The sequence below is a fragment of the Tachyglossus aculeatus genome, chromosome X1 (assembly GCF_015852505.1).
Source record: "Tachyglossus aculeatus isolate mTacAcu1 chromosome X1, mTacAcu1.pri, whole genome shotgun sequence".
NCBI classification, from domain to species: Eukaryota; Metazoa; Chordata; class Mammalia; order Monotremata; family Tachyglossidae; genus Tachyglossus; species Tachyglossus aculeatus.
The window spans coordinates 6,032,066-6,050,072 of NC_052101.1; the positions used below are offsets into that span (position 1 = coordinate 6,032,066).

The following is an 18,007-nucleotide window of genomic DNA, read 5'->3' on the forward strand; positions in this document are numbered from 1 at the left end:
TAGAGTAATAAATATGTAAGCACTTAAGCACTTATTATTGTGTGTCAAAAACTGTCCCAAGTGCTAAGGGAGATACAAACTAATGAGGCTGGATAAAGATCATGTCCCACCTGGGGCTCACAGTCTTAATCCCCACTTTACACATGAGGTAAATGAGGCCCAGAGAAGTTAAGTGACTGCCCAAAGTCACACAGCTGACAAGTGGCGGAGCCGGAATTAGAACCCATGACCTTCTGACTCCCAAATTGATGCTTTATCCACTAAGCCCCACTGCTTCTCTAGCATTCAAAGCACAGTAGTTTGGTCTGCTAGACTCCAGGGCCTGTGTCAGGGATTTCCATCATCTGATCTGATTTAAAGGGCAATCCCCAAAGCATCTCGCATCAATCAGAACCAATCCATTCTACATCTTTTTACTCTCCTCTAGACTGTAAGCTCGTCTCTAGACCGTAAGCTCATTATGGCAGTGAACCTGCCAGCTAATTAATAATTATGGTATTTGTTAAGCACTTTCTGTGTGCCAAGCACTGCCCTAAGCACTGGGGTAATCCAAGGTAATCCAGTTGTACCACGTGGGGCTCACAGCCTTAATCCTCACTCTACAGATGGGGTAACTGAGGCCCAGAGAAGTTACGTGACTTGCCCAAGGTCACAGAGCAAACAAGTAGCGGAGCCAGGATTAGAACCCACATCCTCTGGCTCCCAAGCCAGTGCTCTGTATTCCCCCATAGTAAGTGCAGCGTGGCTCAGTGGAGAAAGCACGGACTTTGGAGACAGAGGTCATGGGTTCAAATCCCCGCTCCGCCAATTGTCAGCTGTGTGACTTTGGGCAAGTCACTTAACTTCTCTGTGCCTCAGTTACCTCATCTGTAAAATGGGGACTGAGACTGTGAGTCCCCGTGGGATGACCTGATCACGTTGTAACCTCCCCAGCGCTTAGAACAGTGCTTTGCACATATTTATTACTCTATTTATTCATTTATTTATTTTACTTGTACATATCTATCCTATTTATTTTATTTTGTTGGTATGTTTGGTTCTGTTCTCTGTCTCCCCCTTTTAGACAGTGAGCCCACTGTTGGGTAGGGACTGTCTCTATGTGTTGCCAATTTGTACTTCCCAAGCGCTTAGTACAGTGCTCTGCACATAGTAAGCGCTCAATAAATACGATTGATGATGATGATGATGATGATGATAAATGCCATCATTATTATTATTATTATTAAATACCACTGATTGATTGATGGATTGATCGCCATAGACCATCCGAGATCCGTCCTAAACGGTCTCTGAAACCCCTCCAAGTTGCAGGAAGTCCAGGGGGATGTAGACCAGGATGGACCTAAGTCTCAGAAGGACTGGACATACCCGACAACCGTGGAATTCCAGTGGATTAGGGGGAAGAGGAAAGAGCACCTTGGGAAGCCTGTTCTGTCCCGATTTCTCCAGTCAGAAAGTGCTCCAACTTCCCCCAAATGGGAGCCTTCTTTGTTGTCCTATCTTCCCTGCCCACCTTCAGGACTACTGTGTCACCAAATAAGAAGCAGCATGGCCTAGTGGGTAGAGCAAGGGAGTCACAAGAACCTGGGTTTTAATCCCGGCTCTGCTATTTAACAATAATGATGGCATTTGTTAAGCGCTTACTATGTGCATAGCACTGTTGTAAGCGCTGGAGAGGATACAAGGTGATCAGGCTGTCCCATGTGGGGCTCACAATCTTAACCCCCATTTTACAGATGAGGGTGCTGAGGCCCAGAGAAGTGAAGTGACTTGCCCAAAGTCACTGGGCTGACAACGGTCTGAGTCGGGATTTGAACCCATGACACTCGTCAACTGTGTGACCTGGGGCAAGTCACTTCTCTTATCTGGGTCTCAGTGACCTCATCGGCAAAACGGGGATTAATAAATCAATAGTAATAATGATGGCATTTGTTAAGCACTTACTATGTGCAGAGCACTGTTCTAAATGCTGGGAAGGATAGAGGGTGATCAGGTTGTCCCTCGTGGGGCTCACGGTCTTCACCCCCACTTTACAGATGAGGGAACTGAGGCCCAGAGGAGTGAAGCGACTTGCCCAAAGTCACACAGCTGACAAGTGGCGGAGCCGGGATTTGAACTCATGACCTCTGACTCCAAAGCCCGGGCTCTGGACACGTCACTTCACTTCTCCGTGCCTCAGTGACATCATTTACAAAATGGGGATTAATACCGTGAGCTCCACGTGGGACACGGATGGTGTCCAACCTGATTATCTTGTTATCTTACCCCAGCACTTAGTACAGTGCCTGGCGCATAATAAGCACCTAAAAAATACCACAAAAAGCAAGCGATAAAAAAATAGCAGTTCCCCATTTCCAGGCTTGAGTAATTCGGGGTCTCTGAGGTGACTCAGAGACCCCCAAGCTTGGCTGGAATTGAGAGGGTGGTGGGGGTCACAGGCTAATGGACAAATCCTGGTCACAATCACCTGCTTGATGGTATTTGTTTGCACTTACTATGTGCAAAGCACTGTTCCAAGTGCTGGCGGGGTGGGGGGGAATACAGGGTGATCAGGTTATACCAAATGGGACTCACAGTTTTCATCCCCATTTTACAGATGAGGGAACTGAGACACAGAGAAGTTAAGTGACTTGCCCCAAGTCACACAACTGACAAGTGGCAGAGGTGGGATTAGAACCCACGACCTTTGACTCCCAAGCCCAGGCTCTTTCCACTGAGCCACGCTGCTTAGTCATACTCCTTTAGTAAAGGCTTCAGGGAGGAGATCCTTCTGCCTCCCCTCACCATTGGGAACTGTCTCTTGGCATCCTGATGTCTGTTTTCTCCTCCCCATCCTCCATGGAGATGGCAAGGAGCTCATCCTCCTCCTCAGGGCTGTAGATTCGCTTCAGAACATGAGTACTGGATCCTATAATGTGAGGTGATCTATAATAATAATAATAATAATAATAATAATAATAATAATAATAATAATAATAATAGGATTTGTTAAGCACTTACTATGTGCAAAGTTCTAAGCGCTGAGGGGGTACAAGATGTTATTATGCACATGTAACATCGCCTTTGATAAAATCTTACTCTAAAAGGCCGGAAAAGACATCTGTCTTTATATAGCGATGCTCTAATAAAATTTAAAGAACCGTCTTCTGTATTTTATGGATACGTGGAACACTGTTGAAATCCTGATTTAACTGACCAAAACTTTGGGTAGTGTTACATCTTCCCAACTCTGCTTTGCATGTCTGCCTTCGTGAAAGAATCACTACTGCTGTCACTCTCTGTCCTCACCAGCTCATTTTGTGTGTTTTAATATCAGAGGTCAATATTTGTCTCAGGTTGCATTTATTTTCCTCTGATATCAAACATAAATTTTAAGGGTTAATCTCTCCGACTTGTCTTGTAAATGATGTGAGCTAAGCGAAAGCCCACAGATACGGATTCATCTTCGCTGTCGGATCAATTCCAAAAGACTCAAAAAATCAGTTTGAAACCGACGTCAGCTACACTGTGCAAACAGTCACAGCCTGAGCACAGTATAAGCAACTGCAGCTTTTTGAGACAAGACATAGGAAAAGGTCACAGATGACTGCAATTAAAGAAGTCGATTTGAGATTAGGACATAATTAATAGTTCATAATGGAACGTACCTGCCAAGAAAAGTGTACCCTTAAAGGCTAACAGTTTATCTTTCAGCTTTGACCGTTTGTTCAGGGAATGTCAGGAGATCCAGCCTTCGCCTGCTTAAAATTTCATTTAATTTTTTTTAAATTGTTGAGAAAATATCCTGGACCAGATGATTGAAGAACCATGATTTTTTTTTAAATACACCTATCTCAAGCTGCCAAGTGGTGACCTACAGTTTTTCATAATAACAATAACAATGATAATGATAATTATCATTATATTGTTAAGTGCTTCCTATGTCCAAGGCACTGTTCTAAATGCTGGGGAAGATGCAAGTTAATCAGGTTGGACACAGTCCCTGTCCCACATGGAGCTCACAGTCTGTATAGGAGGGAGAACAGGCATTTTTTTATCCCCATTTTCAAGTAAATGGTACAGGTAACTGAGGCACAAGGAAGTGAAGTGACTCACCCAAGGTCACACAGAAGACGAGAGGAGGAGCCGTGATGGCAACCCATGTTCTCTGACTCCGAGGACTACGCACCTTCCACTAAGTCATGCTGTTTCTCTTGATTAATTCAGTCATCCTTGTTTAAGGATGAACATAATTAATCCAGATTCCACTTGGTCTTTCCCTTTCTTTCCTGACCCAAAGATTCATTCATTCATTCATTCAATCGTATTTATTGAGCGCTTACTGTGTGCAGAGCACTGGACTAAGCACTTGGGAAATCCAAGTTGGCAACATATAGAGACGGTCCCTACCCAACAACGGGCTCACAGTCTAGAAGGGGGAGACAGACAACAAAACAAAACACGTGGACAGGTGTCAAGTCATCAGAAAAAGTAGAAATAATGCTAGATGCAGATCATTAACAAAACAAATAGTAAATATGTACAAGTAAAATAAATGGAGTAATAAATCTGTACAAACTTATATACAGATGCTGTGGGGAGGGGAAGGAGGTAGGGAAGGGGGGATGGGAGAAGGAGAGGAAAAAGGGGGCTGAGTGTGGGAAGGCCTCCTGGAGGAGGTGAGCTCTCAGTAGGGCTTTGAAGGGAGGAAGAGAGCGAGCTTGGCGGATGTGTAGAGGGAGGGCATTCCAGGCCCGGGGGAGGACGTGGGCCGGGGGTTGACGGTGGGACAGGTGAGAACAAGGTACAGTGAGGAAGTTAGTGACAGAGGAGCGGAGGGTGCGGGCTGGGCTGGAGAAAGAGAGAAGGGAGGTGAGGTAGGAGGGGGCGAGGGGATGGACAGCCTTGAAGCCGAGAGTGAGGAGGTTTCGCTTGATGCGTAGGTTCAATTCCTCCATTTCACCTTACAAGCCAATCTCACACCTCCCATTCAGTGAGTAAGAGAGGAGCAGTGTCCTAACACATGCCACCCGAAAGACCCTTTCTTTATGCCCCAGTCTCCCCTCATTGTGATTTTACACAAAACTTCCGTGAATTATTACTGGAAATGAGACATTAAACCTTTCATCAATGAGTCTCGTCCTATTTATAAAAGACACGACTCAAATAAAATGTTGTTCTTCAATTTCTACCTAACCTCATAATCAAATTTAGTCAACTTAATAATGATGGCATTTATTAAGCACCTACTATGTACAAAGCACTGTTCTTAGCGCCGGGGAGGTTACAAGGTGATCAGGTTGTCCCACGTGGGGCTCACAGTCTTCATCCCCATTTTACAGATGAGGGAACTGTGGCCCAGAAAAGTGAAGTGACTTGCCCAAAGTCACACAGCTGACAAGTGGCAGAGCCGGGATTTGAACCCATGACCTCTGACTCCAAAGCCCATGCTCTTTCCACTGTGCCACACTGCTTCTCACTGCTTGATGTCTTTGCCACCAGACCGATGAACTAAATAACCACATACATTGCGCTTTCATTTGAGGGAGTCTGTAATCAGGAAGAACAATAATTATTACGATAGAATTGTTTACTGATTGCCAAGAATTCCTCTAGACTGTGAGCCCGTTGTTGGGTAGGGACCGTCTCTATATGTTGCCAACTTGCCCTTCTCAAGTGCTTAGTACAGTACTCTGCACACAGTAAGCGCTCAATGAATACGATTGAATGAATGAAAGAATTTGTATCAGCCCCAGGGGTAGTTACAAGATAATCAGGTTAGACAAAGTCCCTGGCCCACATAGAGTTCACAGTCTAAGCAGAAGAGAAGAGGAGGAAGAAAGAACAGGTATTGGATACCCATTTCATAGATGAGCAAACTGAGGTACAGCAAAGTCAAGTGACTGGCCCAAGGAAAGTGGCAGATCTGGGATTACAACCCAGCTCCTCTGCTTCCAAGGCTCATGGTCTTTCCACTAGGCCACACTCCTTCCCATCTAGATTACAAGTAGTTAAGGAAATCGAGGGAATAGTTAAAATATTTTATCTAACATTCTAATCTCTACATAGGCAATTGCCGAAGGAAGACTAAGGCTAAAAACAAATGTCGAAGAAACTATTTAGAAAATGCAAAAAGACACTCTGATAGTCTAGCAAAATTCTTTGCATATTTTGACTGGGCCTGGACTATTTTCCTATGTGTATGTGAGCGTTATAATTATGTTTCCCTAGGGCATTTAAAAAGCAGCTTTCAAGCATGCTTTAAGAAACTTTGGGGTTGTAGTATAACTCAAAAACGACTGTTCTCCCTGCAGGTTGGCAGAGGTTGTTGAGTTAAAAAGCTATTTCCCTATTTCTCCAAGAAAAGGAACAGTGTACACTTGGGAAATAGGGAAGACTTTTTATCTACTCAATGGGTTCTGCTCTCAACCAAAGGGATTCTGGGAATTCCAATAATGGCATTTGTTAAGCACTAACTACGTGCAAAACACTGTTCTAAGCACTGGGAAGGATACAAGGTAATCAGGTTGTCCCAGGTGGGGCTCACATCTTAATCCCCATTTTACAGATGAGGGAACTGAGGCATAGAGAAGTTAAGTGAGTTGCCCAAAGTCACACAGCTGACAAGTGGTGGAGCCGGGGTTTGAACGCATGGTTTCCAAGCCCGTGCTCTTTCCACTGAGCCACGCTGCTCCCAACTCACTCACTCACAGCAGGAACTCGCTCACAGCAGGGCATTAGTCCCCACAAGAGGAGTTTGGGACCTAAATTTACCGATTTAGAAATTACGGTATCCCTTGGAACGGAAGAATGAATTGGGCTTCGATAGTCCTTTCTTAGATCTCGTCGAGTCGTTTCCGCTTCCTAGCAACTTTATGGCCTAGTGGCTAAAGCACGGGCTTGGGAGTCAGAAGGTCATGGGTTCTAATCCAGGTTCTGCCACTTGTCTGCTGTGTGACCTTGGGCTAGTCACTTCACTTCTCTGGGCCTCAGTGACCTCATCTGTAAAATGGGGATTAAGACCGTGAGCCCCGTGGGGGACAGGGACTGTGTCCACCTCAGTTAGCTTGCATCCACTCCAGTGCCCGGCACATAACAAGTGCTTAACAAATACCGTCATCATCATTCTTCTTCCGCAGAGTGGACTTCAATAGGGAACCCAAAAACCCACGTGCTTTCGCACTTACATCCAGTCGAATCTGCAGAAAGAGGGATAGATTTCAGAATTTCGAGTCTTTCGATTTGGATTTGGAAATTGCAGCTGGCAACTTGCGACTTGTATAATTTTGGAGTTCATAATTGGCAGGAGCCCCCCGCCCCAGGTTATTCTAGGACAGGGTCTGAGTACTTTCAGAAGGTCCCAGAAGTAAGCTAGGCCGTAGTTTCGGGCCACTTTCCAAGATAATATTAGGGTCACAAATGTGTTTCTGCTTAAGCTGTACACTTAGGTCACTGGTGTAACTAGTGAAACAGGGTTTGCGATGCCCCGGAGACCTGCTGAGATTTCACCAGAATTTATAGACTCATCTAGCAGATCCCGTGGCCTGAAGGACGGGCTGATGAAATGAAGACTCAGGAAAATTACATGGAATTTCCCTCTGGCTGTTTTTGAGTTAGCCAACTATGAAGTGCCCTTTGGCCTTCAAAAGGAACCAACCTTTTTTCACAGAATGTATTAGCTAGGACACTGATCGGGGCAAGGCATTGTAGTCAAACAACAATTCAAGGAGCACGTCTTCGTCAGGAAGTCGGGAGATGTTTTGTAATGTTCCAACACCAGTCTTTGTTTAATTCACTCCGCTTTTAAACTTCTCCTCAGTGCTGGAAAGGGGAAATCCTATACTGACACCCAACCTTAAATCCTTAGGGATAGATGGATGAATTACCACAGGCTGTTTGCTTTTTTACAGTGTTCATCATCATCATCATCATCAATCGTATTTATTGAGCGCTTACTGTGTGCAGAGCACTGTACTAAGTGCTTGGGAAGTACAAGTTGGCAACATATATAGAGATAGTCCCTACACAACAGTGGGCTCACAGTCTAAAAGGGGGAGACAGAGAACAAAACGAAACATACTAACAAAATAAAATAAATAGAATAGATATGTACAAGTAAAATAAATAAATAAATAAATAGAGTAACAATATGTACAAACATATATACATATATACAGGTGCAGTGTTCTGACTTGGGCCAGAAATACCTGGTTTCTCATTTAGGAAGGTGTAGAAATGAGAGGGTGACTTGCAGCTTAGTTGGAGAAAAAACTACTATCAGTTTTCTGTCTCCTTTGTAAGGAAGATGATTCATTCATTCATTCATTTAATCGTATTGATTGAGCGCTTACTGTGTGCAGAGCACTGTACTAAGCGCCTGGGAAGTACAAGTTGGTAACATATAGAGATGGACCCTACCCAACAATGGGCTCACAGTCTAGAAAGGGGAGACAGACAACAAAACATGTGGACAGGTGTCAAGTCATCAGAATAAATAGAAGTAAAGATGAAGTCTTTGGCCTCTAGTACCCTAGGTTGATGGAAAATAATTTCGTTGTGATATCCTTGGCCTTTATTTGGCCTTTATGGAAGCAGCGTGGCTCAGTGGAAAGAGCACGGGCTTTGGAGTCAGAGGTCATGCGTTCAAATCCCAGCTTTACCACTTCTCAGCTGTGTGACTCTGGGCAAGTCACTTAACTTCTCTGTGCCTCAGTACCTCATCTGTAAAATGGGGATTAAGACTGTGAACCCCACTTGGGACAACCTGATCCCCTTGTAACCTCTCCAGTGCTTAGAACAGTGCTTTGCACATAGGAAGCGCTTAATAAATGCCATTATTACTTTTATTTATTTGATTAAGGACTTGTAACTCAAGGATAAAGTGGGCTGGAGGATAACCTGGGATTCTTAGTGAGAAACGTTTTGCACTAGGACTGAAACAGCTGGCTCTTGATTTGGGAATTATTCAGGGAAAAAGGGCAGAAAAAGTGTCTCAGAGATGAGGAAGGGAAAAGAGATTAGAGAAAGAGAGAGGGTAGAGAGGAAAAATGGTGAGTGAGAAATAGAATAGCAATATCACTGCTTTGATTTGAATATCGCTGAAATATCATTGCTGCACCTACTTCTTTCTATAGTGGCAGACAAAAGCAGAAAGATGCCATAGCTTCTTAGTGGAATTTGTTACTGCGTGCCAAGCACTGTGCCAGGAGCTGAGGTGGATATTTATTTATTTATGTGCATATTTATTCTATTTATTTTATTTTGTTTATATGTTTTGTTTTGTTCTCTGTCTCCCCCTTCTAGACTTCGAGCCCACTGTTGGGTAGGGACCGTCTCTATATGTTGCCAACTTGTACTTCCCAAGCGCTTAGTACAGTGCTCTGCACACAGTAAGTGCTCAATAAATACGATTGAATGAAAAATGAAAAGTGAATGCAAAAGTAGATAGGACATAGTCTCAGGCCCTCATGGGGCTTACAGTCTAAGGTAGAAGGAGAACAGGGATTGAATCCCCACTTTACGGATGAATAAATGGAAGCATAGAGAAGTTCAGTGACTTGCCCAAAATTCATTCATTCATTCAATCCTATTTATTGAGCGCTTACCATGTGCAGAACACTGCACTAAACACTTGGAAGGTACAATTCGGCAACAGAGACAATCCCTATCCAACAATGGGCTCACAGTCTGGAATGGGGGGAAGAAAGACATGTGAGCCTGTTGTTGGGTAGGGACCGACTCTATATGTTGCTGACTTGTACTGCCCAAGCGCTTAGTACAGTGCTCTGCACACAGTAAGCGCTGCATGGCTCAGTGTCAAGAGCCTGGGCTTTGGAGTCAGAGGTCAGGGGTTCAAATCCTGGCTCCACCAATTGTCAGCTGTGTGACTTTGGGCAAGTCACTTCACTTCTCTGGGCCTCAGTTACCTCATCTGTAAACTGGGGATGAAGACTGTGAGCCCCACGCGGGACAACCTGATCATCTTGTAACCTCCCCAGCGCTTAGAACAGTGCTTTGCACATAGTAAGCACTTAATAAATGCCATTATTATTATTATTGATAAATACATTGAATGAATAAAAACAAGTAAACACGCATCAATATAAATAAATAGAATCATAGACAAGGCAAGTGATAGAGCCAGGATTAGAATACAAGTCCTTGGACTTCCAGGCCCATACTCAGTTACTCAGTCAGTTGTAATTTTTGAGCACTTACTGTGCTCAGAGCACTGTACTAAGCACTTGGGAGAGTACAGCACAACAATAAACACATATTCCCTGCCCACAACTAGGTCATACAGCTTTTGGAAAAAAAGAAAAATGAGGGACAAAAGATAATAGATAACGGAAGTTATACGTAATGGAAAATGTAAACAATGGAGGAGAGAGAAAAAAAGTCAGGTATAAAGGTAATAATTATTATGGTATTAGATAAGCGCTTACTATGTGCCAAACCCTGTTCGAAGTGCTGGTGTAGACACAAGATAATCAGGTTGTCTCACATGGGACTCACAGTCTTAATCCCCATTTTACAGGTGAGGGAACTGAGGCACAGAGAAGTGAAGTGACTTGCCCAAGGTCACACAGGAGACAAGTGGCAGAGCAAGGATTAGAACCCGCGTCCTCTGACTCCCAAACCCTTGCTTGCCACTAGGTCATGATGCTTCTCTAAGATAGAAAAAAGAGGAGCAAAAATCGAAAAATCTGGAAGTGAAAGGACAAGAGAGGAAGAAAGAAGCAGGGCATTATCAGGGATTAATTAGCTTCATTCATTCAATCGTATTTATTGATCATTTACTATGTGCAGAGCACTGTACTAAGCACTTGGAAAGTGCAAGCAGGGAAGCAGCGTGGCTCGGGGGAAAGAGCACGGACTTTGGAGTCAGAGGTCATGGGTTCAAATCTCGGCTCCTCCAATTGCCAGCTGTGTGACTTTGGGCAAGTCGCTTAACTTCTCTGTGCCTCAGTTACCTCATCTGTAAAATGGGGATTAAGACTATGAGCCCGCCGTGGGAAAAACCTGATCACCTTGTAACCTCCCCAGCACTTAGAACAGTGCTTTGCCCATAGTAAGCGCTTAATAAATGCTATCATTATTATTATTATTACAATTTGGCAACAGAGACAATCCCTACCCAACAATGGGTTCACAGTCTGGAAATAGAATAGTGCTTTGCACATAGTAAGTGCTTAATAAATGCCATTATTATTATTATTATTATAAATACCTGAATACCTTTATCTTGGCCAAATTTCACCTTTTCTGCAAGATTTTATGGCCCTCTGCATCCTGGAGAATTTAGGGTAAAGTGTCATCTTTAACTAGTTTATTTTAACCCTGGGAGCTGGATGGGGGTGATAGGAAGAAACCCTGACAGGTTGGCAGTTTCCCTCTAAACCCTAAGCCTCTCAAGGGCAACTCTTTTCTATTTTACTCTCCCAAATGGTTACTAAAATTTCAGTCCATGATATTTATAAGATAGACTACAGTACAGCAGAATTAGAAGAGATGTTCCCTTCTCATAACGAGCACGCCGGAAGGAGGATGTAAGCTCACTGAGGGCAGGGAATTGTTTCAGTGTACTCCCCCAAGAGCTTAGTACAGTGCTCTGCAAATAGTAAGTGCTCAATAAATGCGATTGCATGAATAAATGAATATAGGGTGTCAACAAGGGGTCGACAGAGATGAGAGCAATCAGGAATCAGAGTCTAGAGTTTAGAAGGGCTAGACAGATGGGTTTTTTTGTGTGCTTTTTTGTGTGTTTTTTTCTGGAATTAGGTGAATAAATGATGAATGATGGATGGGAAATAAAGACAAAAATAGAACTGGTGTTGGAACCTAAGATCCACTTCTTGTGGATTCATTCATCTAACTGATCTAGAGTAGTTGGACAGAGGAAAATTAGAATGGTATTAAGGTATGGCAGATCCTCATCCTACATAAAGTTCTATAGAAACAGCTCCTTAGATATATGTGGATGAGAAAATGTTCCTATGTAGTAATTTTAAGACTGCCAATAAATTATGGAATCCAATACGGTCCATCTGCCTTCAAGGCAATCTGGGGGTACAGTGATATCATTTATAGATTGAGAAGTGTAACCTTTAATAGGGGAGTGATCAATCACGGGGCTATTAGTGAATAAATATGCAATTCACTTTATCTGGTGCCTGAAGTTCAACATCATCTCCTCTAACCAAAATTACAATGCATTAAAGTTAAGTAAAAAACTGGGGATGTATTAAAAAAACACAAATTTCATCCCATACATCTACCTCACATCAGCTCCTCCCACCGAAAAGACAAGCCGTTAAATAAAAGTTACAAAACTTTAATTTGTAACTGACCCCAAAAACCCTTAAAATGCTCAACGCTCCATTTAAAAGCTTTTAATTTGAGGCAAAAGGTCTCCTTTTCAGCTGCTATGACTGTTATCACTCACGTCACAGAGCACATGCTTCACAACGGCTTGCCTTATATTACATGTTACACAAATTTGTGCGTTCTAGATTACCACAATGGAGAGCAACCTGAAGACGATAGAAGAGGAGAACAAAGTAATTGAACAGCAAAATGAGTCTCTTCTTCATGAACTGGCCAATTTAAGCCAGTCTTTAATTCATAGTCTAGCTAATATCCAGCTGCCACATATGGTAAGTGATTGAGAGCACAAGTTAAGGAATTTGGCGATCTTCTTCAGTTCACATCATACAATAGATGTCTTTTTTTTTTATGTTTACGATTCCTCAAGCAGTTGGATGTTTGCGGTTACAACCCCGAAACCATAAAGATAACCTTAACTGCTAAAAAAAGAAAAAAAAAAAAAAACTTGGTGGGCCTATTCCGATGTATCCTGTAAAATTAAGTATGCTCTAAATAGGCATTTTAAATATTATAAGATGGTGGCGATATGCTATTATAGTATTTTATGCTTATATGACTATACTATTAAGAAAATAAAAGTTGTATATGAACTACTATTTAATATCTCGTAGGATCCAATCAATGAACAAAATTTTGATGCTTACGTGACCACTTTGACGGACATGTATACAAATCAAGATCGTTATCAGAGTCCAGAAAATAAAGCCCTACTGGAAAATATAAAGCAGGCTGTGAGAGGAATTCAGGTCTGAACAGCTGCTGTAGTGGTGGAAATCTTGCTTAAAAAAAAGGATGCCTCTTGTTTTTTGCTGCTGTAATTTACCAGAAAGTGTTCTATATTTATTTCTGTTTGAAACAGTGTTATGCTTACAAGACTTCATGATGATTTTATGTCTTGCTTTAAAGATAGTAACTGCAGAATAGTTTTTTGAATACATTCACATTTTGTACGTTTTCATATATGCTGACATAGTGTGAGATGCCATGTAATGTTTATAGCTGCTAATGTATGCACATTTTTGGGGTATATATATTTCTGAAGAGGTAAGCTGATCAAAATAAATAGAGTGTAAATTCTTTTTAATGCTTTAGTGATTAAATGTTTTAGTATTTTGAACTGAAATGGACAAAAAAAAAAACAGCTTTGAATGACAATGTTGCGGTCTCTGCAGCCACTTTTTAAAACACTCTCATTTTGCCTCATGTTGGAGGATTTTATGGGATTTGAGAAATACATTTTGTGTGCATATTGTTTCATAGCAAGAATTGGTTGCAAAAATGCTTTATTTTTGAACAATGCTTGAAAATGTGTGATTTTTTGTTTTCAGAGGACGGTTGTTGTTGTGTGGTGGGGCAATAAAATGGAGTTTGGGGGAAGCCGAGGAAATGGCACGGATTCTATGTAAGCTATGAAATGGGTAATTTCATGTAAGACAACATCAAGCCATGGAAACTTGACAGAAGATTCAAAGCAGCTTAAACAGCACTTTTTCAATTCACTTCTAAGCATTACATGGTATGAATACGGAAACTTCCATTCAGACGGGAACTGATCAGAGGTGGACCACATGAAGATTTCTTTTCTTTTCAAGAAAACGTTGGAGCAACGTTCTCTTAAATCCCCAGGATTTCTTAGCGCCCCTCTGAACTGTCTGCTTTTTACGATGTAGTTCAATTTTTTCCCCCCCCGCCGAATTGGGGTGCTTTCGTTTTAAGATGAAGGGTGTTGATTTCAAAACACAGATGTTCCCTTTTTGGCCTTTTATTTTTGGGGGGATGGATGCCAGTTATTTGCGACTGCTCTAGTTACTGGACTGAATTCATCGCAGTTTTGAGCAGGAATGCAGTTCAGTAAAGAATGTCTTTTTTTCTCCCCCGCCCCCCCTTTCCCTCCTCCCCCTCTGGCTTTGAATAAGGATTTGATCCCAAATACAGTACTCTTAATGACGCTTGTTCTACCTTTCGTTGGAGAGCAATCTTGAATACAGCATTCACATATGCTTTAGATTTGTTTCATTATTACCTGTCACAAGAATGAATGCAATCAAATTTTTAATGTAACCGAACAGACTTTAGCACCTTTTTTTTGCTTTCGACTGGGTCATTTTAAGGCAAAACTGATTTGTATCTTCGAGATTTGGTTGTTTTCTTCCAAATGACTGCACTATATGTATGCATAAGAACACTTTTCCTTTCGCCATCTTTCCGTTTTTCCCCTTTTCGGTAGCCATCCGGATGATGTCTCGTGTCTTCGGATGCCGAATTGATTTCGATCGACTAGCATCTCTTTTCCTTCCATGTCTTGATGTTATGCAGAAAGTACAGAAGTACTTTAAAATTTTGTTATGAAAAAGATGGGTTTTGTAAAAAAAAAAAAAATATTTTTAGCAGAACAGGACTTACAGGGTCATCGTCCCCGCAATGTGCCAGTTGACAATTTGCACTTACCTGGTCCTATTTATCCATACGGAGGTGTGCAATTTCTCGTGTCATCAGCCTTGTGACACTGAACATGAACAAATTGTAGTGGAAGCCATTATGGCAGATCCAGTAATATTGCTAAGGGAGACATACAGGGATCTCACAACGAATATTCTGATACAATACTCAACCTCGGTATATATATATATATGTATAAATATATGTATATCCCAGTGGCACTTTATACTCTTCACTGTACAAAAAGCTTACAGTTTTCCACGAGGACTTTAATAACTAGCTGGGAAAAAAAGATTATGTAAAATTACTTTGGGGCTCTTAGCGGTATAGTACCCTCTTTCTGTTGTGCTATTAGTTGTAGCTGCCATGCTCAGAATTGCCTTTTTGAGAGCTGAAGCAAGGTACTTGTTGCTCACCTCTGCCATATATATTGTACTCCGGCCCTAGCTTCATTTTAGGGCTGTCATTGTTCATAATGGCATATGCATTTTTCCACTGCATTGTGTCTGCAGCTTCTTTGCAATATAGTAATGCTTTCAGTAGAGTACTAGATAGTATCAGTTTGGGATTCTTATTGTTATCACCTATGTACAATGGAAAGGGATTTTAAGCACAAATCTGCTGCTCATCTAATGTTGGTACATAATATCAAAAGTTATCTGTGACTATTATATAGGGATCACACAAAAAAGGTGTCACATATTAGAATGCTGACCTTTCATATGGAATTATTGTGAGTCATCAGAGTTTATTTCTTCTAACTTATTGTTCATATTCATTTCTAAGTTAATTTAAGTAATCATTTACTAAGACAGAATTTTGTATAAACTATTTATCGTGCTCTCTGTGGAACTGAAGTTTGATTTATTTTTGTACTACACGGCATGGATTTGTTGACATTTTAATTTTGCTATAAATGTGTGGAATCACAAGTTGCTGTGATACTTCATTTTTAAATTGTGAACTTTGTACAAATTTTGTCATGCTGGATGTTAACACATCTTACTCTAAATAAAAAAAAAATGTGTTGCCACATTTGTAGCACAGTGCTTCTATGATCTGTGTTGCTTTTCTCAACATATCGTCAGTCTTGGGAATATATACATATATATAATGTATCTAGATATGACTATATATATGTATATGCATACATTTATAGTCATTCATTCAATCGTATCTATTGAGCGCTTACTGTGTGCAGAGCATTGTACTAAGCGCTTGGGAAGTACAATTCGGGAACAGATAGAAACCATCCCTACCCAACAATCGCTGTCTGGAAGGGGGAGACGGACAACAAAATAATCACTGAGGTATTTCTGGAGCACTTAATGTGTTCCAAGCACTGGGATAATTATAAAGAGAGTATGGTCAGACTCAGTCCCTGACTCAAGTGGAGGAGGGAGGGCAGGTAGTTAAACCCTGCTTTACAAATGAGGAAACCGTGGCACGGAGAAGTAAAGTGACTGGCTCAAGGTCACACAACAGACAAATGGGAGAGCCAAGATTGAATCCTAGTCCTCTGACTTTCGGGCCCGCGCTCTTTCCACTAGACCACGCTGGGAATCCTCCAGATACTTGGAAGGTCGAAGGAAGCCGCCTGTAACTTCTCTCAAGTCGTGCACACCCAAAAACCTGAAGCTATATATCCGTGTTGTGTAGCTCCTGACACTGGAGATTTACGTTCTGATAGGGGCCCCTCCTCAGAATTCTCCAGTTGGATTTAAAATAGAAGTAGATCACTGATATTCTTCGATGTAATCAGCCCTCCGGCAGTATCTACTGCAAACCCCATAAGAACGTAAGCATGGAAGCCAAGCCAAACTGGCTCTGTCTGGTAGATTTGTCCAATAATCTATCCAGACTAGTAAATTAAACCATGAAGGCCACAATTCTGGGTCTAACAGTGGCAACCAGGGATGTTTGGAAAGACAGTAGAATGATATTTACCCTCCTTGACATGATGATGTCCTTCCCCCCCACCATTCTGAACGCCCCATCTAGCATCTCCTGTAATACTCCTAACTTTCTCAATCAATCGGTAGTATCTATTGAGTACTTGCTGTATGCAGAGCACTGCACTAAGCACTTGAGAGAGTACAATACAGCAGAGTCAGTAGACATTTTCCCTGCCCACAAGGAGCTTACAGTCTAGAGGGTAATTGACAGTCGATTTCTCTCTAATAATCCACTTTGTGCCTTCCACATGTGAACTGAACAAAAATCTATGTGAATCCACTTGTGTTTTCTGACTAAACGATTCTACTTATTTATCATGCACTGTGTGAAAATGCTTTGCATTTTACTTGCTTTGAAACTACCACCTTCAAACCTCAGTGGATCTCCTCTCTTCCTCATGTTGTAGGTTTTTAATGAGCTATCTTCATGTTAGTCAGTCAATTGTATTTACTGAGTTCTTACAGTGTACAGAGCACTGTACTGTTTGGGAGTAGTACAATACAACAGTGTAACAGACACATTCCCTGCCCACAACGAGTTTATGGTCTAGAGGGAGAGACAGACAATAACGTAAAGAAATAAAATGACATATATGTACATAAGTAAAATGACAGATATGGGATCAATAAAGGGAGCAAGTCAAGGTGATGAAGAAGGGAATGGGAGAAGGGAAAAGGAGGGCTTAGCCAGGGAAGGCTTCTTGGGGGAGATGTGACTTCAATAAATAAGGCTTTGAAGGGGAAGAGTCACTGTCTGTCGGGAGTGAAGAGGGAGGGCATGTCAGGCCAGAGGCAAAACATGGGCCAGAGTTCGGCTGGGAGATAGGCGAGATAGAGGTACAGTGAGAAGATTGGCATTAGAGGAGTAGAAGTGAAGTGTGTGGGCTGGGTTGGAGTAGCAGAGAAGCGAGGTGAGGTAGGAGGGGACAAGGACTGCTTTGAAGCCGATAGTGAGGAGTGTCTGTTAGCCCTTTCCCCATCTTCCATGATTAGGTAAACCTTAATCTCATCCCTTCTAAATCTAGTAACCTTATTGAAGAACTACTCCATTCACTCAATCACTTTGGTTGTCCTCCTCTGTCCCTTCTCAGATCTGGCACGCTTTCTTTTATTCTCTTTTAATAATGCCACTTGTTAAGCACTCACTGTGTGCCATGCGCTGTACTAAGCACTGGGGTAGATACAAGCTAATCAGGTTGGACACGGTCCTTGGCCCACATGGGGCTCACAGTCTTAATCCCCATTTT

General features: G+C 42.0%; 1 protein-coding gene across 4 annotated transcripts in view; it reads left to right on the top strand.

The window, feature by feature from the left end:
* Nucleotides 1-15,789, top strand: part of MYT1L (myelin transcription factor 1 like) — a 450,983-nt gene extending 435,194 nt beyond the window's left edge. For 3 of the 4 annotated variants that reach the window (XM_038772247.1, XM_038772248.1, XM_038772250.1), the window contains 2 exons: nt 12,492-12,635; nt 12,978-15,789. In XM_038772247.1, coding sequence (XP_038628175.1) covers nt 12,492-12,635; nt 12,978-13,118 — 285 coding nt within the window. In that variant the 3' untranslated portion in view covers nt 13,119-15,789. The remainder of the gene's footprint in view (nt 1-12,491; nt 12,636-12,977) is intronic. The other variant, XM_038772246.1, reaches the window with a different exon arrangement.
* Nucleotides 15,790-18,007: the final 2,218 nt, after the last annotated feature.